This window comes from Balaenoptera physalus (assembly GCF_965194825.1).
Source record: "Balaenoptera physalus genome assembly, chromosome: 14".
Taxonomy (NCBI): domain Eukaryota; kingdom Metazoa; phylum Chordata; class Mammalia; order Artiodactyla; family Balaenopteridae; genus Balaenoptera; species Balaenoptera physalus.
This window is the reverse complement of record NC_138893.1, coordinates 57,745,237-57,769,809: the sequence shown is the minus strand read 5'-3', so window position 1 is coordinate 57,769,809 and position 24,573 is coordinate 57,745,237. Positions and strand designations below refer to the sequence as shown.

Sequence of the window (24,573 nt, the reverse complement as noted above, 5' to 3'; positions counted from 1 at the left end):
ACTGAGATTTTGGTAACTGTTATTTTTATGGGTAACTTTTTTTTAAAATGATTTTCATAAAATACTGAGGAAAACACTTTGTATTCCTTTTTTAAAAAACTTTCTCTTGTATTACTTTTTTTTTAGTATATGAACCTACCTACCCAAAAACAGTATTTAAAAATAAGCCTCTATATTGAATTTTAAAATTAATCTCTGTGCTATTTCCTACTTTTTTTTTTTTTGATTCAGTATCCCTAAAAATAAATATTAGGTTTTTTTAGGCCTTGCTAGAAAATGTTCATTCTTGTTCCCTTTTCATTCTGCAGGTTTGGATGGAATTGTTGAGCAAGGCTTCAGTTCAGTATGTGGTAGCAGCTGCTTGTCCGTGGATGGGTGCTTGGCTTTGCTTAATGATGCAGCCTTCTCATTTACCTATTGATTTAAATATGTTGCTGGAAGTAAAAGCTAGAGCCAAGGTAAGTGTAGAGGGACATAATGTATTTGTATGTTCAACTCATAATTATTAATACAGTAACCATGTAAGAAATCTGTATTGCTTTATTATAAGCATGATATCATTATTGCAACATAAGGAAAAATTATATCATTAGAACCTTGACAAAATGCATAGCAATTTTAATCCATTAAAATTTTGTGAAAAGAACTGTATTTTACTGGGATTATAACAAATGAGAGTGTTTTTGATGTTGTCTATTAAATTTTAATGGTTAATCTTTAATTATTGTTTTCTTCCCCCTTATTCCCTCTAGGAAAAAACAGGTGGTAAGGTGCGTCAAGGCCAAAGCCAGAGTAAAGAAGTACTTCAGGAGTACATTGCAGGTGCAGACACCATCATGGAAGACCCCGCCACCAGGGATTTTGTTGTTATGCGGGCTAGAATGATGGCAGCCAAGTAAGTATACATAAACTCAAAAGTCATTTAACCAAAAGATTCCTCTGATGTGTCTGTCAGTCTTTCCTCCATCACACTAGTTACAGAGTAGGAAAAAAATTAAAGCATAAGAAAACGTTTTTAATTTTTTTGAAGTTTTAAAAATAAGATTTATATATTTTTATGAAGATAAGATAGGAGTTATGTCTTCCTTGGGAAAAGTTACAGCTTCAATAGGGGAAACTTCAAGCAATTCTATAGTAACTTCTTTTTTTCTCCCTCTTAGGTTGTTAGGAGCACTTTGTTGTTGTATTTGTGATCCAGGTGTAAATGTGGTGACCCAAGAAATTAAACCAGCTGAATCCCTTGGCCAGTTACTACTCTTCCATTTGAACTCCAAATCTGCCTTACAGAGAATTAGTGTAGCTTTGGTAATCTGTGAATGGGCTGCTTTACAGAAGGTAAGATTTTGCCCAAAAATAAATGAAGACAATTTAAACCAGTTTCCATTAGCTGTTAGGATTATTTTCATTATATTTTACAAACAGAAAAGTGAAAATTGTCTCTGTATAAAAATCCGACATTTATAGAAAAGTATTCCAAATTATATTGCAACATTGTTTCTCATTTGCCTTTAACCCTAGACTTTTTTCTTAGAACCCCCAGTCTTGTACCTGAGAACTACAAAAGATAAGAGGCTTTGAGTGATAGAAATCCATTTTTATGAGTAGTAGCAAGGGCAGATTTTTGGTCACAGGAAGAATAAAATCTCCACATTTAAACACAAATCTTTATATTTCCAAATAAGCCATTCCCTTGCAGCCCCTTTAATTTTTAACTTCTAGTAAGACATATGATTTTATGTAAGACTTGCTTCTGTAAATCAGAGAAACTTCCTGCTGGCTTTGTTTATTCCATTGACTGGAATTCTGGAAATTTAACTGTCTGCACTTGCTGTGAGAGCTGCTTGTTACTGCCTCTTAGCAGTTTGTCAAAGCTGTGTCTAAAAGTAATTGAGCCATGCTCTATTGCAACTGAAACCCCAGCTTTGCCTCTGGAAAGAAGCAAGGCTCATCTGTTTTTAGGCAGGACTCGGTGTGCTGGAGAGGCAGTGATGCTCTGTTTTTGTGCCTCTCAGACTCAGCAGCAAGTGTTGACAGTTCGGTTTCTGGACCCTCACAGAGCTTCTCTGGACTTACTCTGTGAAGCCCAGGCTGATCACCCAGATCCCACAGAACCCCTCATGGCTCACCACTGAGGTCATTCCCCCTCTGGTTGGGGCAGGCAACAACCAGAGAGAGTGGGAAGGGTTAGTTAAATTTGGGGGCAGGTAAGTAGCTTTTAAATTATATATCCATTTCTACAGTATGGCATGTGAAGCTATGGGTTCAACTGTTAAGAAATCTAATGAGTTTTTAAATAACATTTTTAGTGCATGCTAAGTGTTCTTTTCTGACTGATTTCTTTTTACAGTTGTATATTTTAAAATCTGTGCTACGTAATATATATGTAAACTTGGAATAAATTCAGAATAAAGTAAGAGTAATTAAGTGGAAAATTTAATGGAATTGTAATAGTTCCATGTGCATGTGCTATAGTCATTCATATTAAAATTTTAGAGTAGTTTGGGTGTGATACCTTTTCTCTGTGCAACTAATAACTATGTTGTTCTGGGAGATAACAGAATATAGATTCAAAATCAATAGAAATTTAGACTTGGTAGTTTGCAAGTGAAGATTTATGCATTTCTAGAATTATGTTTACATATTTGCCCTGAATATTTGTTGTCTGTTATATTTTAGGAGTGTAGAGCTGTTACCCTGGCTGTGCAGCCACGTTTACTTGATATCCTTTCAGAACATTTATATTATGATGAAATTGCCGTTCCATTCACGCGAATGCAGAATGAGTGTAAACAGCTTATTTCATCGTTAGCTGATGCACATATTGAAGTTGGTAATAGAGTAAACAACAATGTTTTCACAATTGATCAAGCTAATGACCTGGTGAGTAAAGAAGTAACCTTCTTAATTTTAGAGCATGAAATAAGGATAAGAACTTTGTCATATCATGTTTACCACAACAACACTAATTTGTTTAATCTATTTATGGCTTGGTAGCCTGTCATCACTACCCTTTAGAAAGGTTATTTCATTGTATTGACTTTTCTTGAAATAAGAGAATGGGGAAGGGATTTTTTTTTTTTTTTTATCTCAGCTTTGACAAGCCAATATACCTTTATTAGAAAAAACTGTTACATTTTTGTCACTTCTCAGTTTTGCTTAAGACTGGCAGAGTATAGAAAAAATTGATTTTATAAGTTCCTGAGTACTTCTCCTCCCCCTTGCCAACTTACAATGAAAATATTCAAACATAAGAGAATTACACAGTGAAGTCTCATATACCTACCCAACTAGATTACACAGTTAACATTTTACTAAATTTGCTTTATCACATATATATGCAACTCTCTACCCCTCTATTCAATCATTAATCCTTCTTAATTTTTGATGCATTTTTAAGTAAGTTGCAGACAGATATCAGTACACTTAAACTAAAATTCAGTTTTTATGTTTTTTTCTCTTTTTTTGTGTCATTAACTAAAATTCAGTTTTTATGTTTATTTGTTCTTTTTTGAGGTAAAACTTATGTACTATGAATTGTACAGACCTTCCATGGAACATATGATAAATTTTAACAGAAGCATATACCTATGAAACCCAAACCTCTATCAAGATACAGACAGTGCCATAACACTTCCCAGTCAATCCCCTGCCCTCAAATAACCATTGTTCTGGTTTTTCCTTCACCATAGATTACTTTTGCCTGTTCTAGAATTTCATATACATGGAATCATATACTCTGTGCTGTTTGGTGTAAGGATCTTTTTCAGCATGATGTTTTGTAAAATAATACATGTTGTTATATGTATCACTAATTCATTCTTTTCTGTTGCTGAGTTTTCTTTCATTGTATAAATATACCACAGTTAGTGTAAGCCCTTCTCTGCTTGATGAACATTTGGGCTACTCCAAGTTTTCAGCTGTTATGAACAGAGCTGCTATAAACATTTTTGTACAAGTTTGTTAAAGACATATTTTCATTTCTCTTGGGTAAATACATAGGAGTGCAATTGCTGGGTCATAGGGTGAGGTGTTTATTTAGTTTTATAAAAAATTGCACTTTTCCCAAAGTGGCTGTATCATTTTACCTTCTAATCAGCAATATATGAGAGTTTGGTTGCTCTACATCATCACCAACATTTGATGATGGTCACTCCTTGTAATTTTTGCCTTTCTGGTGGTTGTGTGATAGTGTCATTGTGGTTTTAACTTGTGTTTCCTTGATGACTAATATGTTTAACACTTTTTTATGTCTTATCGGCCATTTGTAGATCTTCCTTTCTGAAATGTCTGTTCAAATCTTTTGTCTGTTTTTAATTAGGTTGTCTTTTTATTTTTGAGTTGTAGGAGTTCTTTATATATTCTGGATACCAATCCTTTGTCAGATAGATGCTTTCCAAATATTTTCTCCCAGTGTGTGGCTTGCCTTTTCATTTTCTTAATGGTGTCTTTGGATGAGCAGATATTTTTAAGTTTGATGAAGTCTAGTTTATCAGTTGTTTTCTTTTATGGTTATTGTGTTCTGTGACCTAAGGTACCTTTTCTTATCTCCAAGTGGCGAAGTTATTCACACACATTTTCTTCTAAAGCATTGTAGTTTTAGTTTAATCATCCATATTTATGTTTATATATAGTGTGAAGTAGAGCTTGCGTTTTGTTTTTCATATAGATATCTAATTTTTCCATCATCATTTATTGAAAAGATTTTTCTTTCCCCATGGAATTTCTTTGACACCTTTGTCAAAAATTAGTTGAAATGTTAAGTGTGTGTCTGTATATGGGCTCTATTTGTTCAATCTATTTGTCTGTTATGCTAGCACCAGTGTCTTGATTACTGTATCTTTGTACTTAGTAAGTCTCTGAGGTTAGGTGGTGTAAATGAGTTCTTCCTTTTATGAGTTAATCAGAAACTCAGCTGCTTCACTTGTGTTGATTCCTGTGAAAGAGCGTGCTTCATTTCTTATCCCCCTTTCTTATTGAAAAAATAATATAGTTGAAAATTTTTTTCTTCTCACCTGTGAAAAAAAAGCTAAAATTGCTCCAATTTTTTTTCTGAGTTGTTTTTCTGATTGTTGTTTTTCTATAATTTCTCCTTTTTGCCTCCCCTCCCCCATATTTTGCCTTCCTGGAATAAAATCTCAAATTTTCTTTAAGGTCTGGGTTCCCTTCTTACTGTTTCTGACAACATTTCTTTTTAAAGCTATTACATGGACTCTTAAAGCTTTTCTTATTCAAACCTCTCACTCACTCCCCAGTGAAACTACTATTCTGTTTCATCAACTTCCTTAGTCCAGTGGTTTTTGACCTGGGATATCAGAGTCTCTAGAAGAGCATATTTGAGGGAAGAGCAATTTTAAAACATTAGTCTTGGCCTTGGCTAAGAGCCACTGCTCTTTGTAACTTTCTTTGCATCCCTGTTTTATTCTTACCTGCAAAATATAGGCATTTCCTGAAGGTCTTCCTTTGTCTGTCACCATTCTCACAATTTAGTTCTTATCCATGTACTGTGCTATCTTCTCTTGATCTTTTATGTTCTTCAATTATGCATTTTTGCTTGGATATCTCACTGTCATTTCAAACTTAACACAACCAAAATTGGGATTTATTTTTTAACAGAAAATAGCCCTTTTTATCCACAGTCTCCAATCTTGTTAACATTTCCTTTCAGAAAGTTTCATATGTTTATCCTTTCTCTGTTTCCATCACCACAACCCAGTCAAAGGCCTTAGTGCTTTATGACTAGGTCCTGACTCATCTCTAAGGCTGCAGGCAGTCTCTGGTTCATTCCATCCTGCATGCTGTGCCACACTAATAAAATTGTTAGTGCCACTCTGAACACATCTCTCCCCTACTTAAAAACATTATTTTCTTTTTCCTTGATTTTAGTTTTTTTCTTTCTTACTTTCAACACCTTCTCTAAATTCCCCATCTCTTTTCTCCTCATTATTTCTCAAACGTCCTCCACTTAAGCCTAGTTAGTTTTTCTTTTGCAGAAGTACACCACCCTCACCCACTTTCTTTGCTTCACTCATTCTCACTTTGGTGTCTGAGCTCCTCTTTCCTTTGCCAGAAATTCCCTACCCTCCAGCCTCAGTGCTCATCCCAAGTTCATCTCTTGACATTCCTTCATCACCCTGTGCTCAGGCCGTGGTAAGCTGTTGTCAGTTCCTTGGACAATGCCTCGCTTTGCACTCCCTACCTCACTCTGTTTGCCAAGATGTCCCCATAACTCCAGACTTATCCATTGTTTAAAAACGTAGCATAAGTGTTAACCGCCTCTGGCAAGCCTTCACTACTTTTGTCTCCTAAGAGGAGTTAAGCTACCCTTGTGCTACCACAGCAACTTGCACTTACCTCAGTTTCATGTTACATTGTCTTAATTGTTTACTAATGTATCTGTCTCCCACATTAGTCTCAACATTTTTTGAGTGTATGAAGACATTGGTTTTACTCATCTTTTAGTATTACTCATTAAGTATTTGTTGAATGAATGAATTTGGGGTAATTGGAAAGCTTTTCCTAAGCTGCCTAGAATCATTGAAAATTGACAGAAGCCTAGTGTATTTAGGACAATGTTTTTAAACTTTTAGTAGTGAAACCTGTTTCAAATAATCTTATGCAAAGCTTGAACACATAAAACAGACAAAGCAAAGTGGAGAGCATAAGCTAGAAGTGGTATGTAATCATGTTCCTTTGTAGAGAAGAGATCAAGATGAAGCAGATACAGCTCAATTTAAAGTCTTTGGTATTTTATAATGATAAAAGAAGATCTTATTTGTGTGCCTGTTTTGCTTTTTATAATAGAGGTTGGCATTATCAGTCTTGTCCATAAGGGAATTGATTATTTCTAAGTCTGAAAAATTGGGTTCTCCATTACAAAAAAAGTTAGGTTCTTTAATGTTACAGGCTTTTCTGACCAACATTGATCAGATTGGATCTATTTATGGAGCCTCTTTATGATTGCAGTTACCTATCAAACAAGAAGACTATTTTTGTTATGTAATCCACCACACAGTCTTTAAATGATAATTTAAAAAATGTGCGCACACAGAAACTTGTACATAAATGTTCATAGCGACATGATTCGCAATAGCTAAAAGGTGGAACCAACCCATCCATTCATCAGCTAATGAATGGAAAAATGCAATTGATATATCCATGTAGTGTAATATTATTTGGCAAAAAAAGGAATGAAGTAATTATACATGCTACAACATCAGTGAACCTTGAAAGAATTATGCTAAATGAAAGAATCTAGTCACAAAAGATTACACATTATATTAGTCCATTTATATGAAATGTCCAGAATAGGCAAATCTATAAAGATAGAAAGTATATAAGTGGTTACATGGGGCTTGGAGGAAATGAGGAATGATTGCTAATAGGTATTGAATTTTACTTTGGGGGTGATGAAAATGTTCTAAAACTGTGGTGATGGTTGTACAACTCTGAATATAATAAAAACCATCGAATTGTACACTTTAAATGAGTGTATTGTATGTGAATTATATCTCGTAAAGTTGTTTTAAGAAGATGTACTGAACAATCTTTTAACGGGGCTTGTAAAGTAGTCTGATGCCACAGTCTTACAGCTTTAAGCAGCTCTTGGTAATTAAATAATTAATGACTATTGTACCATCCTCTCTTAACTGTTGGTTTATATTTGCTTACAGCGTTCTCATTTCACCAAAGTGTACTATATGGGTATTGTGTGTGATTTTTCACTCAAACTTACTAGATATAATAAGAAACTGTCTTTCTTAAACAATATAATACAAATGTTAAATTAAGTCAGATTAAAATAAAGTTTACTTGGAAGGTTTTAGACATTTATTTAGTTTACTGAATACTGAAATAGTACTAGATATCATGGAACTTAAAATTGAAACAGAAAGTTTGTTGTCTGCCCTTCAGGAGTTTACAGGCTATTTGGGGTTGATGTCCTTAATGATTTTTTATTTCTCTTTTTTAATAGGTCACTGCTATTTTTAATGAAGTCACATCATCTTTCGATTTAAATCCTCAAGTGTTACAGCAGTTAGACAGTAAACGACAGCAGGTCCAAATGACAGTTACAGAGACCAACCAGGAGTGGCAAGTGTTGCAGTTGAGAGTGCATACTTTTGCTGCATGTGCAGTTGTAAGCTTGCAGCAACTTCCGGAGAAATTAAATCCTATTATAAAACCATTAATGGAGACAATTAAAAAAGAAGAGAATACTCTAGTGCAGAACTACGCGGCTCAGTGCATAGCCAAACTACTTCAGCAGTGCACAACAAGGACGCCCTGTCCCAATTCAAAAATTATTAAAAATCTCTGTAGCTCACTTTGTGTGGACCCATATCTAACTCCTTCTGTCACGTGTCCAGTACCAACACAAAGTGGCCAGGAAAATTCTAAAGGTATATATCTAAAGCTTTATTTGGGGTAGAGAAAGAATTAACCATTTAAATTTGTTTATAGTCATTTACAGGTATAATTTAAGCACAAATCCAGTTTATGTTGGAGCTTTTTCCCATTTTGAGAGAATTTGCACATATTGCTAATAAAGTCACAACCCTCTTAACTTAAATAAGTTATTCATAAAAGACCTGATATATAAAATGACTGAATTCTATGAGACAGGTGTTAACCCTTAACTTCTCTTTCAAGACGATAATTATAGGGTTTACTGTTAACAGAGCTAGAAAACTTAATTATATCCAGTGGTGAATAAAAGTTCTTCCTGTAAAATTCTGGTTTCTCTAATTTAGTACATGTCTTATGAGATAAGTGGGCTCTGTTACCTTTAGCAAATAATGCTTAAACAGCTTTTCTGTTTTCATCCAGAAAATTTATATGGAAAGTAACTGCTCTTTGTAGGCTAATCTGAAGGACCAATGTTTCTTCACATGCCTTAGTCCTAAATTCCCCCTATCCCTGTCCCTGAGAGCTATGTGAGGCAGCAATATTTTGCAGTGGTTGGTGTTTCTGAATTCATGGTAACAATGGACTTCTTTTTTTTAAAGAAAACTTACTTGCATTGTTTTTTAATGTTTCTTTTTATGCCTGGAAACATTTATTTTTAAACAATTAATGTACTTTTAACTGAAGGTACATTCATTCTTGCATGTGATATTTCTTGTTGTTAACATGATGCTGCAAATTTGGTTGTATTAAGTATGGTCCTATGCAAATATTAAAACATTCAATGTTATAAATTATTGATTTTTGTTACCATTTCATTGTCTAAAGAAAATATCATTGGCCTATAAAAATTGAGGCTTAAAAGACAATTTTAAAATGTGTTGTATCTCTTTTGGAGCAGGAAACATTTGGTCACCTATATTATGCTTTAAAGGTTATTTAACTTTTTTCCTTAATAGGATCCAACTCTGAAAAAGATGGAATGCATCATACTGTCACCAAGCACAGGGGTATAATTACACTCTACAGGCATCAAAAAGCTGCTTTTGCTATCACAAGTAGGCGAGGTCCTACCCCCAAAGCAGTAAAAGCTCAAATAGCAGATCTTCCTGCAGGAGGTAGTGGAAATATCCTTGTTGAACTTGATGAGGTAAATAGTTTTTTTCTTTGAATACTCTGATTTTAAAACAAATATCTTACAGATTGAGAGCTAAATTGTCATATCAGCTTCTAGAATTGTATTTTAATATTTTTAAGTGAAAGAACTGGGGCTAATAACTTTTTGGAGTACTGCAGCAACAGGGTCCAGAAAAACTGAAAACTTCTTCAAATTTCTCATGCCTCTTATTATTTTTACCAGCTTAACTTGATGATTATCTTCCTAGGCAAGAAACCTTCTCAGTAGTGGGTACATAAGTCATTCATGAATATAAACTAATTCACTCCTATAACAGTGACTACAGAGATGTTAAGTAATAGTGAAAGCTAACTTTTCTCAGTCCTATCAATGTCAGGAATTGCTGTTGATATTCAGAGGATAAGTTTATACATGTCAGAGTTTTACCTATCTGACTTTTAGTCAACTTGGAATTTATTAACTGTGTGATGTGAGGTAGGGATCTAAATTTATTTGCCCACATGAACAGCCAGTTATCCCACCGTTGAATCTTTTCCTCCCTGGTTTATAATGGCACCTCTGTTTTATGTCATGCTTCGTACATATAAGGATCTCCTTGGGCTCTCTATTCTGTTTCATTGGTCTACTTATTCTACAGTACAGTCTTCTTTAAAGATGATTTTAAAAAGTGTTTGGTTTTGGAAAATCTTACAGTCACATTATTAACAACGGAATGAATGCTCTAGGTAGCTCTTTTGGTTGCAAGACATAGGAACTTTACCTGAGTTCAGCAATAAACTATCAATGCTAAAAGACACGTGTTTAATATATTTCTATAACGTATAGGCCTATTTTAAGTTTCTTTTTTTTTTTTAATCAGTCATCAATTTTATACACATCAGTGTATACATGTCAATCCCAATCGCCCAATTCTAAGTTTCTTTTTTTAAACCAAAATCTTAGCTTATTGTCTATATTTCTTTTAAAATATTCTGTGAATGAAGGTTTTTTCACTAACTATATTCTTCCCATAATTTTAATCAAAATTTACTGTGGTTTTAATACTTATACTTCCATGGTTTACATAGTTCCTTCACTTAAAAATATATATGTATCTTTCTGGGGGGACAGTTTCTTTTGTATTTAATTATTATAAAATTACTGCTAAGTAAGAGTTTATTAATATTGTGGTTAAATTAAATAGATGCTCATATTCTATCCCTTAAGCAAATATAAATAAGGGCCCATCATTTTATCTCCTTTTCCTCTCTCTACCTGTTTCTTTGGGGTGGAGAGAAGAAGAAAAAAACATGTTACTTAGAACTGTCTCTAGAAACAGCACATATTTGTCTATTCCTTATCTCCAACCCCCAAAAAGTATTTTACTTTGGATGTGAAAATCTAGTTGGGGATTTTATGCCCATGTAAGTTTAATTATTGAGAAATGTTTATAGTTATGGTAAATATGTCCAGTAATTGCTTAATTAGTTAATGGTAACACTGTGAATTCTTAGGTAGTGACTTTTAAATTATCTTAATAACATTTCAAATGCATTATACTTTTTTCTGAAATTTCGTTTTCAACTAACATTTAATTTTAGGCCCAGAAGCCTTACCTGGTACAACGGAGAGGAGCTGAATTTGCCTTGACAACTATAGTGAAGCATTTTGGTGGTGAAATGGCAGTGAAGTTGCCACATCTCTGGGAAGCTATGGTTGGTCCATTGAGGAATACAATCGACATAAATAATTTTGGTGTGTACATAATTTTCCGAGTTACATTTTAAACAGATTTCAGTGTATATCCATTACATATGTCCTTATAAAATAACAATGCCTATACCTGTTTATCCCAGGCCAGCTGGTAAGTTTTTAAATGGAAGGTTGGTAAAAACATTTAATTTATTTTCATGTCATTTTGCATACTTTTTGCTTTTTACTTTTTCTATTCTATATTTAGAAACATATTTGAAATGGATCATTATGTTAAACATCTTTAGTTGCTTTAGGTGTAGTACCTCAGCAGTTAAATTAAGGGGCATGGTATTTCATTTTACACTATAAAGCAAAATAGACTCTTCCACAGTACCTGGGGGAGAGCTAAAACTTTTTGTGGGCTCTAGATTTTAAAGAATTATTTGCAAGGTAATATGCACTTAAATCAATATGTTTTAATAGATGGAAAGTCCCTCCTGGAAAAGGGAGATGGCCCTGCCCAAGAACTGGTGAATTCTCTGCAAGTTTTTGAAACAGCAGCAGTGTCAATGGATTCTGAACTTCATCCCTTGGTAACTAACTAATGCAAGTGTAGTTTTTTTCTAGTAAGACAAGTAGTCTTATTAGACTTAAGGCTTGAATGAAAAGTGCAACTTTGATGTCATCCCTTATAATTGCATTTTCTTGTATATGCTATATCTAGATTCCTCTTTCCTGACAACTCAACTCTCATGGGATTTTGAGGCAGAGCTGGGTGCATGAATGATAGAAAACCCACTCTGGGAGCTTAGAATACAGGGCAGTAGGGACAGGGCTCTGATGACGCAGAAGCCAGGTGTAAACAGGAAAGAAAGCCGCATCCCTATTCATCTATACCATCTTAATAATATAGTCTAGGAAAGGAAGAGTACAGGTAATAAAACCTCTTTCCAGGATAAATGTAATGGTAGAAGGAAGTTACCTCTCAGAGATGAAACTAGTCAATGGCAAAGATAGAACCTGGGTTTATTTTTTGACTGTTAAAATATCTCTTACCAAAAAGTTGGAACAGAGGGAGGAGGAACATAGACTAGAGAATTAATTGTCTGGTTTTTCCATTGAAGAAAGTATTACTCTTTCTGTATAACTGCAATAGGAAGCTCTCTGCAATTTATAACATTGTGAAGGGTGCTATCTCCAATTCTCTATTCACATCTAATATAAGAGGGAGAATCTAGGAGAGAGTAGAGTGAAATTTTTCTGTTTATATAGTAATAAAGCATATTCTTTTACTTGTTAAATTTTGCGGATTTATCATTAGTAAAGAAGGGCAGAATCCTGTACATGCTCACCCTCCGTGATCAACAGCGTGCATTCAGCTGATCTGTAAGGCTAGTCTGTTGAGCAAGTACCTGGATCTGGCTTCCATGCAGCAGACGTTTAATAATGGGATATGTTGTGCTCTTGCGATCATATTGCCTTTGGTAAGCCAGGAAGTTAAAGTGGAAAATACCTACCAAAGTATAGTGCCTAGAACAAAATCAGGATCACTCAACCCAGTGAATAAAAAAGTATGTACCTAAAACTAAGCCAAATTGGGAGGGGGCTGATGATGTGTGGTGTCATTTTCCCAACCTCAGTAGGAGAATCTTGCAAGTGCCTTTGATGCGTTCCCTACTAATTTTGGAAAGAATTGAGTGTTCCCTGATGCCTAAGAGGATATTGAACAGGGGAGAAGTTCTGCACCTTTCTATTCTTTTTAAAAGCATTATAATAACAATTTAGATTTAAATTTTTATTGAGGATGTTTTGACAGTAATGTTTTGAGGTGATTGGAGATATTCTCGGATTTAGAGTTACTTAGAATATTGAGAACCTCTGAGTCTGGGCCGTTATAGTTATATTTTAAACAGTAGATTCCCTAATGAGTATTCTGATTATCTTAAACTTCTTGTTTTTTAGTTGGTACAGCATTTGCCTCATCTTTATATGTGCCTTCAGTACCCCAGCACTGCAGTGAGGCACATGGCTGCTCGTTGTATAGGCGTCATGAGCAAAATAGGTACCATGGAAACAATGAATATTTTTTTGGAGAAGGTTCTTCCATGGCTGGGAGCAATTGATGACAATATCAAACAAGAGGGTGCAATTGAAGCACTTGCCTGTATCCTTTTTTATTTTGACAAACTATTCAGAAATTATATTCATTTTATTTAAGGATGACTAAAATAAAACTTATTCAAATATGCACAGGGAATTCCCTGGCGGTCCAGTGGTTAGGACTCCATGCTTTCACTGCTAAGGGCATGGGTTCGATCCCTGGTCAGGGAACTAAGATCCTGCAAGCTACGCAGTACAGCAAAAACAAAACAAAAGAGAACAAAAACAAATACGCACATAACCTGCCTTGTTCCAAAAAGAAAACTACTTTTTTAGATTTTATTTTGAAGTGTATTTTTATTACATTATAATACATTATAAATATATTTACATTTGATTATGAAAATATTCACACAGAAAGTCTGAAGAATTACTATTAATTTTAAGAGATCTTTTTACAGGCAAAAATTTTATGTACCTCATGAACTATTTATCTAGTAACCTGTTTATTTGGTTTATAATCAATTTTTTTAATATTAATCAGATATTATATAGGTAGTTCTTATAAACATATTATGTTTGCTTTGTTCATTACTTGTGTAGAAAATGACTAAGTATACTAAATAACTAGAAATATACAGGCAAACTTTTACCAAGGGTATGGCATCCACTGACATTCTTTATCTCGAAATACCCGAAAGATATTTCGGTATAAGAGCAAGAAAGATGGGTGGAGATCAAATCAGTTAGAAACTCTGGCTCAGAAATGCTGACGATTACTTCAGTCAGGAGGACTGAACTCACTGGGCCTGCTATGTCCAGTTTAAGATTGTTAAGATATTGGTGGGAAATTTGGAATTAATCTTTGACGCTGAGTTGTGCTCCCTTGCTTGCAATGTAACTCAATTTTGGTATGGGAATTCTAGAAACTTGTAGGAATTTCTCTATGGAAAAAAGTCTTATTAGTAAAGTTACCTCCAGCCTTCCTCAGATGAAAAACATCATTTTATCTTCTTAATCATGAGAAAGTTACATAATGTTTACAAAGGAGTAACATTGTACAAATGCTGTTATAGTTGAATCATAGACCTTGAGGGACAGTCAGTTCTTCATAATACAGGTGAGAAAATGAGGAACTGTTTTAGAAGTCATGGTCTTAGTTTGTGAAAACATCTACCTTGGAACCAGTTGGAAATTTCCTTAATAACTTACTCAGGTGTAATGGAACAACTGGATGTTGGTATTGTTCCATATATTGTCCTTTTAGTCGTGCCTGTGTTGGGAAGAATGAGTGATCAGACGGACAGTGTAAGATTCATGGCTACACAGTGCTTTGCAACACTAATTAGACTCATGCCACTTGAGGTAAGTTGAAGATACTTGGTTTATGGACTTAATGTTTTCAGTAACTTCATAGTAATTGTAACCCTTTTTAAAGAACATGTCAGGTTTAAAAAAAAGATTTGAATATGTTTATGTTATAAGTGTTAAGAATTTTATGCTTTAATGGGTAATTTTTTTTTTAACACAGTGTTTTAAATAAAACTATGGTTCTGGGACTTCCCTGGTGGTCTAGTGGTTAAGACCTCACTGCAGGGGGCATGGGTTCAATCGGGGAACTAGGATCCCACATGCCGCACGACATGGCCAAAAATTTAAAAAAGAAACAAACAAAAACTATGGTTCCTAAAAGAATGATAATTCATTGATGCTATTCTAGAAATAGAATTGTTCCTAAGTATCCCTGGTAACATCTAGGTAAAGATTCTGTTCTGAAGTTTACGTGAAAGGTAAATTTGAAAGATGGTAATTGAAAGTGTAAAAAGCAGATGATGTCTCTGTTGGATTATGGAGAAAGCAGACTAGAAGGCTGAAGCTGGAGAATTTTGGAGTATATTCATGCTACAGAAATAATATATGTGGTCAGTGCGGGAAATAGAAGTGGCTTGAAGCAAGGGAAAAGCCAGGACCCTGCCACTTAGCCACTTAATATATTTTTATGGGATTTTTGTAATTCAGGAAGTAAGTATATATGCAGTTCATCCGTGTTGTAGTATGTCAGTAGTTCCTTTTGGATGTATTATCCTTTTGGGTGTGTTTAGAGTATTATTGGCCAAATAATACTCTATTTTATGGAGACACCACATTTTGTTTATCCGTTCACCAGCTGATGGACATTTGGATTATTACCAGCTTTTGGCTATTATGAGTAATGCTGCTATGAACATGCACTTTATGCACTTATAAAGTCTTTGTGTGGATGTATGCTTTTATTTCTTTTCTTTATTTGTTTTATTTATTTATTTTTGGCTGCATTGGGTCTTTGTTGCTGTGCGCAGGCTTTCTTTAGTTGCGGCGAGCGAGGGGCTACTCTTTGTTGCAGTGCACAGGCTTCTCATTGCAGTGGCTTCTCGTTGCAGAGGACAGGCTATAGGCACACAGGCTTCAGTAGTTGTGGCATGCAGGCTCAGTAGTTGTGGTGCACAGGCTTAGTTGCTCTGCAGCATGTGGGATCTCCCTGGTCCAGGGCTCGAACCTGTGTCCCCTGCATTGGCAGGTGGATTCTTAACCACTGCGTCACCAGGGAAGCCCCAGAACATGGATTCTTAACCACTGGACCGCCAGAGAAGTCCCTGCTTTTATTTCTTTTGAGCAGATATTTAGGAATGGAATTACTGGGTCATATCATGTTTAACTTTTTTTTTTTTTTATGTTTAACTTTTTAAGAAACTGCCAAACTACTTTCCCAGAGTAACTCTACCATTTTATATTTCTACCAGCAAAGTATGAGCATAAGTTGGATGATAGCCTCTCTGAAAAAAAAAAAAAATTTGGCTATATCTGGTAAAGTTGAAGATTCCCATCCCAATGACCCATCAAATCTATGCTAGGTATATATCCTAGAGAAATTCATAATACATCCAAGACACACCTTCAAGAATATTATTTATACCATTATTTATAGTAGTCTAAAACCACTCAAATGTTCATTATCTGTAGAGTAGATATGTTAACTGTGGATTATTATACTGCAATAAGAATGAACAAAGTACAGATACATACAACAATTAGTGAATCCTTAACATAAGATTCTATTTTTATGAAGTTCAAAAATAGGCAAAAGTACATGGGATGCATAATTAGGTGATAAAGGTATAAAGAAAGGTAAAAAAGAAATTGCCATGAAAGTCAGTAAAATGATTACCTCTTGAGGAAAGGAGAGCAGGTTATCACTGGGAGAGAAATATGGGATCTTGTAGGATGATGGCAGGGCTGTTTTTCTTAATCTGGCAATAGTTAGAAAGGTGTTTGTTTTATAATTTATTAATCTGTACATTTGTTTATATATTTCTCTGCATGAATATTTTTTCCGCAATAAAATAAGTTAAAATAACCACCATGACTAAAAAATACTAGACTACTGTATCAAAAGACCCAAGTGGCATTTCCTGAATTGTTTCCATCCTCTGTGTTTCCTAGGTCTTATTCATATCCTTTAACTTTTGGGCCTTGCATCATCTTATCTGTAAACTAAGTTGATTATGCTTCGTCCCCTTGGTCTTTTTTGGCACTGAAATCAATGAGTGATGAGAAACCATCATGTGTTCTTTGAGCAAAGGAGTAGATGATGAAAGCAGTGTTTTAGGAAAATCAGTTTAATAGCTGTTTGAATGTGGATTAGAATGTAAGTGCCCTCAAACAGAGCCCAGATCCACTGTGAGGTGATAAAGAGTCTAAACTACTTTTTTTTTAAGGGAGAATAACAGTACTTGATAACAAATTGGCAAAGAAAAGAGATTTTGAACTTTAGAGATTGAGAAAAGATTGGTAAGATTCCCTTTGATAGATGTGAAAATTATAAGGCTGTGATGCATATTTTGCTTCCAGCCATGATAAAACAGATTTATCCTCCTACCTTAACTTAGAAAACCAGACAAAATGAATCAAACAACGGATTTCAGACACTGAACAACAAGGGAACAAATGAAGTGCCCTAGCTTACTGCCTGGAGTGAGTTTCCAGACCATAGGACAGGGAAGTGAAACCTAAACAGAGGCTAGCAGAGTCAGAGTGCAGGGAGGACAAGATGGGTAGAATTTGCAAGGCAGAGTACCTGAGAGGAAGTAGCTGCACAGAGAGGAAGCTCCAGAGGTCCACACAAAGGCTGAGTATTCATTCATCTGGGCATATGTATGAGAATATATGTTTGAGACTGGGGGCGAAAATCAGAAAGGAGTAGGTGGAACAATTCCCAGAGCTCACACAGGGTCAAGAATAGGTATTTCCCCCAAGCTGAGTCAGAGGACCTACCATATAGGGCACTGAGTACAGTCCTTAGAAGTATATCGCCTGAGTAGCAGGGCCAGATTAACCCTTGACAAAAGACTGATTTGAACCCACCTTAATAAAGCTTAAAAGCAAGCCTGAAAAGGATCAAATTGGTTTCAGGTAATTTAACTATATCCCAGAAAGAAAAAACTATTTAACCCCCAAAAGTTCAGCACCCAACAGTGTAAAACTTAGGTTGTTTAGTACCCACCAGAAAATTAACCAGAGGGAATTCCCTAGTGGCCTATTGGTTAGGATTCCAGGCTTTCACTGCCATGGCCAGGTTTCAGTCCCTGCTCAGGGAACTGAGATCCTGCCCAAAAAAAAGAAAAAAAAAAAGTTAACCAGGAGAAAAGTCAGTCAATAGAAGCAGACCCTGAAATGACCCAGATAACAGAATTAGTATACAAGGACATTAAAACATGCTCCATATGTTCAAGAAGGTAGAGGGAAAGCATGAGTGTAGTGAGGAGCAAAATGGAAGATATAAGAACAACCCAAATTGAACTTCTTGAGTCGAAAGATATAATTACAAATAAAAGCACACTGGATAGGATTAATAGCAGATTAGATGCTGTGAGTTTGAAGACACAGCAATAGGAACAAGAATGTCATGCAAGTTAATTCCTGTTCCACTTTATCTTGATTTGCTCTGTCCCATCTTCATAGGAAGAATCATGTACTTTTCAGTCAAGGATTCAGGGAATATAAACCAGTGGTTTTGATAGAAGCTTTAATTCCTTGCACTATTAGTGACTCTTGCTGCTTTTATAGGAATTGGGGTGAGGAAGGTACTCAAAGGAAGGGTTCCTGGCACTAAACAATATTTATGAATCCTAATCGTTGTTAGGAAATGTCCCTATTGTATGGCCTTATATCTGGTTGTCATTTATTAAAAGGTCCATGAGGATAAATGTTTGAAGATTTGTTACTTCCTTATAAAGCACTGTGCAGAAAGGCTTCATTTTGATGGTTGTCATCATGGTATTAGATGTGTTAAAATGTTAGTTTCTATCTTACTTGACAAAGTTGTTAATTCTAAAACCTTTTGAGGGAATTCCCTGATGGTCCAGTGGTTAGAACTCCACGCTTCCACTGCAGGGGGCACAGGTTTGATCCCTGGTTGGGGAACTAAGATCCCTCGAGCCCTGCAGCACAGCAAAAAAAAAAAAAACTTCTGAAGATATAACATGCAATCGTTTTAAGACTCAGTGTATACACCTCACTCCTGATACTATTTCTGGTATTATAAGGAACATATATTTTAATTGAATTTAATTGAAGTTCTTTTCTCAGAATTTTACATTTCTTAACTTTCACTTTACATTTCTTATTCATAGGGCAGTAGTTCTCAAACTTTCAGGTCTCTGGACCTCTTTACACTCTTAAAAATTAAAGACCCCAAAGAGCTTTTGTTTATCATATTTTCTGTTATAGAAATTAAAACAGAAATGTAAAAAGATTTATTAATTCGTTTAAAGAATAAATCCGTTAGACTTTTGAATAGATCTTTTACCAGTACATGTTTTGTAACATGCATTGGTCATTTGGAAAACATTGGTTCACTGAGTTATGTAAATCTTTTAAAGGTTGATACATTTCATCATACAGTAGCAACAAATCAGACTCATTAATATCACCAACAGAAAGTTATTTTTAAATATTGGGAAGTACCTGCAGTGCTAAGTCTCTTTTGAAAACTTGAATTTTATCATTGGCAACAAGTTATGTCAGTTGTTTTCCTTGAAGTGACAAATTTATTTTTGAGAAAATATCAGCCAAATACCCAAGTCAGAATAACCATAGTTTGTCAGTCCATTCAAATACAATGTTGTTCTGTAAAATAATGGCTAGGTCAACTCAGAGTTTTAAGAAATCTTGCAAGTGCTTTTCCTAAACATATTGTACTTCCATATGTATGATATGCAGCAGAAATGCTTTATGTGTACTTCATATTTTGTTGCACGGAATGTTAAAAAGATGTGCCATTCGAAGGTTGAGGTTTAATAAAATTATTTTTACTGCTTCAAGGACATTCTTAAGTGAAACCAACTTTAAAAAAAAAGGCTGGTGGATGGCTGTGAGGAATACTACAGTGACTACCAGTACACTTGGTAACATTGCCTTGATTCTTTCTGAGGCACAAGCAGTTTTGCCCATTATTTTTGTGCATCAGAGCAAATGTCAACACAATGAAAAAAGTAATGTCTTTTGTTATGAAATAGTTGATGTCAATAACCCTCTGAAAAGGTCTTAGAGACCCTGAGGGGTCTGCAGACCACTTTTGAGAACCAATAACCCTGGGGTATCATAACACTAAAATTGAGAAGCTCCAGAAACGGCATTTCACTTAAAATAAGCTATACAATTTTATTTGCCTCTTTATCAAGTAATGCATGGTACTGGAAAAAATAAATTGTAGCTGTGTTCTTTAAAATATCTCAAATGTGTTTATTTAGTAGTCTCATTATAGCACTTTTAATACCTGTCAAATTCTTAAATATTTGTCTTCGAGTCTTTAAAATCATACTATTTTTGAATTGCCTTTTTCTCTGCATTTTTATATATATACATATATATGTTTTATCGTTGGTATTTTTTATAATTGAAGTATACTTGATTTACAATATTGTGTTACCTCTGCATTTGTATTTTGATAAGATGTGAAATGATTTCACAATCTGAGGATGGAAAAATTAATAAATAGTAGCAAATAGTTTTAATACACTTTAAAAAACAATTTTAGGCAGGCATTCCAGACCCTCCAAATATGTCAGAAGAATTAATCCAGTTGAAAGCCAAGGAACGACACTTTTTGGAGCAATTGTTAGATGGGAAAAAATTAGAAAATTACAAGATTCCAGTACCAATCAATGCTGAACTCAGAAAATATCAGCAGGTAAAGTTTTATACTTATAAATAGTGACTATTCCTTGTAAATATTCCTTGAGGAGTTTAAAAATTGATTTAGTAATTCAATTCTTCTGTTTAGTGTCTTATACCGATTTATTTCTCGTTGCCTGTAAAAATACAGATTTTTTGGTCTGTGTAATAAACATGTTCTTTACAAGAAAAAATTTGTTATGATCTGTTCACATTTATCATTTTTCTTTTTCTCCCAACCTTTCAGGATGGTGTGAACTGGTTAGCATTTCTTAATAAGTATAAGCTTCATGGAATTCTGTGTGATGACATGGGTTTAGGAAAAACTTTACAGTCCATCTGCATTCTAGCAGGAGATCATTGTCACAGGTAATTTTAAATGTTATTTTAAAAGAAGGCTTTCAGATGCTGAGCAGTTTAAACGAGCTGGTTAATTCATTGTGTTTTGCTGTCGTAAAGGGCCCAGGAATATGCAAGATCAAAATTGGCAGAATGTATGCCACTTCCTTCCTTAGTGGTTTGTCCGCCAACATTAACAGGTCATTGGGTGGATGAAGTAGGTAAATTTTGCTCCAGAGAATATCTCAATCCATTGCATTATACTGGACCTCCCACTGAAAGAATAAGGTAAGAACTGTACAACCAAAAAATGTTTTATCTTTTGCTTTAAGTAGTTTGGAAGAATAAAATCGATTAAAAATGAATTCTAGTTAGCTTTTTTGGTTGTCAGACATAGGAACTTACTTATTAAAGAAAGGTGAGTGAATAATAAAGATATAATCAGTGAGACTCATCAAAATTCAAGGACTTTAGCCATTGTTAACAATCAGTTGGGCTTTCTAAGTTTTGGAGCTAGGAAACTGTCAGGAACCAAAGCCATTCTCTATGCCTTTCTTGGAAGTCTTCTGATCATAGTATCTTCTAGGTGCTTCTGTTGTATCCTCATTTTCTACTCACTTTCCCTAAGTGCTCCCTCTTTCTTCTTCTCTCTCCCCAAAAATGCTTTTGGTCCACAGTGGCTTGCTCTAGCTGCCCTGATACCATAGAAACACTAGAATTCTATTAGTTTTACCTTCTTTCTATCAACTAGTACATCTCTGTTCCTAAATACAAATGTTGAAGAGTGGTATATCATTGATTTCAGTTCATCTTTTTTTTTTTATAAATTTATTTTATTTTTTACTTATTTTTGGCTGCACTGGGTCTTCATTGCTGCACACGGGCTTTTCTCTAGTTGCAGCGAGTGGGGGCTACTCTTCATTGCAGTGCACGGGCTTCTCATTGCGGTGGCTTCTCTTGTTGCAGAGCACGGGCTGTAGGGGCACGGGCTTCAGTAGTTGTGGCTCGCAGGCCCTAGAGCGCAGGCTCAGTAGTTGTGGCGCATGGGCTTAGTTGCTCCGCGGCATGTGGGATCTTCCTGGACCAGGGCTCGAACCTGTGTCTCCTGCATTGGCAAGCAGATTCTTAACCACCATGCCACCCGGGAAGCCCTGATTTCAGTTCATCTTTTAAAGCTTGGATAGTCATAGATTGCTGATTAGTCCATAGATTTGCTGCCCTTCTGTTAATAATAGCTAACATATATTGAGCACTTACTGGCTAGGCATTATTCTAAGCAGTTTTATTTACATTTATTTAAAATTGTGTATTCTCATAATTACCTTATGAGGTATGGGTACTATTATTGTTTCCAGTGTGCAGATGAGGAGTCTAAGACATGGGGCCTGGGAAGAAGGTCACTCAGCTAATTAAATGAAGATTGGAACACAGGCAGCTCAACAGCTTGTACTCTTAAAGAATTTATTGTAAAAGAATTAATCCATTTACAAGTGGTAGAAGCTCAGCTCAGACTAGCTTAAGCAAATAGCAAATTCATTAATTAAATTGAGAATCTCAGGGGGTGAATTCTTGCTTCAGGTACATCTAATTTACTATTCTTCCCCACGTATAACTTGTTCTGTTGATCTCTACTGGACTTCAGTCTACTGTTGGTAGGTAAGATGATCATGGGCAGTCTTAGGTCTACATTTTCCTAGGTTGGCAACTATAATAAACAGAAATCTTCTCTCTCCCATCATGAATATATCAGTACTTGAGATGACTGACTGGCCTTGATTGGGTCATGCCCCCAAACCAGTCTTTGTGGTCAGGGGATAAAATATTGTGAATGGCTTGACCTGATTAAAATGCTTCATCCCTTTGGTGATTATGGGGACGTGTGATTGATAGCTCCCCCTCTACCCCCCAGCACAACATGGAATGGTGAAGGAATAGTGAGTGCCTCCAAGGAAGAGGTGTTGGCAAATAAAGTTAAAATGACCTCCACATTTTGAGTCAGGTACCTGTCTCTTTTCTAATCAGACTGAGTTAGGGCAGCAAGGCCAAGTCATAAGAAGAATGGCCTTCAGGTGTCAGGGTCATGGATGTAGAGTAAGCAGAAGGGAATATTGGGCTTAGTAGGTAGATTGAAAGCACTGTATACAATGGCATCTGTGGTTTTCCCTTTGAAAGCATATTACAAACTTTGCAGAGTCCCCATTTTGTAATCTTATGTATTTTTAAATACAGGTTACAGCATCAGGTGAAAAGGCACAATCTGATAGTGGCTTCGTATGATGTTGTGAGAAACGACATAGATTTCTTTAGGTAAGAATTAAACTTTTTTAAAGAAAGACTTAGTATCAAATTCAGAGAGACTTAGTATTTTCCTGCCTGAAAGACTTCATATTGTTCCTGACATATAGTAAAAGATGCCAACATTTTTTGTTTTTCTTCAGAAATATTAAATTTAACTACTGTATTCTTGATGAAGGCCATGTCATCAAAAATGGAAAAACAAAATTGTCAAAAGCAGTAAAACAACTGACTGCTAATTATAGGATTATTCTTTCTGGAACACCAATCCAGGTAATTATTTACCTTTTTTTTTTTTTTTTTTTTAATATTTGCCATGTGGAGAGAAGGCTTGGCATTTGACAGTGAATTAAAGAGGTTTTTTTAGTTTATAGGAATGATAATTTCCAATAATTATCTTGCTTTTATAATGGTTCATTTGGTATGTAGCAGTATCTGAGCAAACTAGGTTTTAAATCTCATATTTAAAATGTAATTTTAGGCTATGTAAACATAAGTCTTATGTCCAAAGTATGGGAGACATTAGTCACATTTTCTTCCACGTTGGCCATTTTCCTTCTGCAGTATAATACAATCTGATTTAACATTGAAAAGCTAAAGATGATTCAGAAGTGACTCATCATATAGGAGAGGTATGAATACCTGAGGTTAGGAAGCAATTGAAGGAAAGAGATTGTAAAAGTTTATCTTGGAAAAGGAAGAAGATGGCTGAGTATGTAAATGCCCTTAGATACTTTTGAGAGATTCTCTTATCTTCCAGAGGAATTGGTTGCAAATGTTCACATCTAGCTTGGATAGCCAAGTCTGATGGGAAGATACCCTCCATCATTCTCCAGTTGGTTGGAGGATAGACACCAAGTGACTTCTAAGATTGCTTCTGACTCTTAAAAAAATGATGGTTCTTTATGTATTTGTTACTTTTCTTTTAAATTTATTTTTGGTGATGGACTGACTACTAAAGTATTAGGGTTTTGTCTATTAAGTAAACACTTCAGATTTTAATAACCACAAGAGAGAACATAATTACAAACATATGAAAATTTAATGGAAGTAAGAAAAAGTACATTTAAAAGGGAAAAAGGGACTTCCCTGGTGGTCCAGTGGTTAAGACTCTGCCCTCCCAGTGCAGGGGGCACGGGTTTGATCCCTGGCTGGAAACTAGGATCCTGCATGCCACACGGCATAGCCTAAATAAATAAATAGATAGATAGATAGATGGAAAAAATCACTCTTTCAGGTTTGATATATCAAGATTTGTTTTGCTTATATGAAAACTTCACAGTATTTTAAAATTGATTATAGCTTTCACAACAAAAGAAGTATTTGTTTGCTTAAAGGCTCTCTTTTCCCCTTCCACACCTCAGCAGTTTAGCTCTGAAGCTGTAAGGTGTCTGGGTTTCTGTACCAAACAG

The 24,573-nt window shown here is 35.1% G+C and overlaps 1 protein-coding gene across 2 annotated transcripts in view; it reads left to right on the top strand.

The window, feature by feature from the left end:
- BTAF1 (B-TFIID TATA-box binding protein associated factor 1) overlaps positions 1-24,573 on the top strand; it is a 102,126-nt gene that overhangs the window by 63,957 nt on the left and 13,596 nt on the right. For both annotated transcript variants that reach the window (XM_082423543.1, XM_082423544.1), the window contains exons 16-30: positions 309-458; positions 753-895; positions 1,161-1,335; positions 2,677-2,880; positions 7,973-8,399; positions 9,363-9,553; positions 11,122-11,275; positions 11,699-11,808; positions 13,178-13,379; positions 14,532-14,680; positions 20,391-20,543; positions 20,775-20,896; positions 20,987-21,154; positions 23,096-23,173; positions 23,305-23,434. In XM_082423543.1, the coding sequence (XP_082279669.1) occupies positions 309-458; positions 753-895; positions 1,161-1,335; positions 2,677-2,880; positions 7,973-8,399; positions 9,363-9,553; positions 11,122-11,275; positions 11,699-11,808; positions 13,178-13,379; positions 14,532-14,680; positions 20,391-20,543; positions 20,775-20,896; positions 20,987-21,154; positions 23,096-23,173; positions 23,305-23,434 (2,556 nt within the window). The remainder of the gene's footprint in view (positions 1-308; positions 459-752; positions 896-1,160; positions 1,336-2,676; positions 2,881-7,972; positions 8,400-9,362; positions 9,554-11,121; positions 11,276-11,698; positions 11,809-13,177; positions 13,380-14,531; positions 14,681-20,390; positions 20,544-20,774; positions 20,897-20,986; positions 21,155-23,095; positions 23,174-23,304; positions 23,435-24,573) is intronic.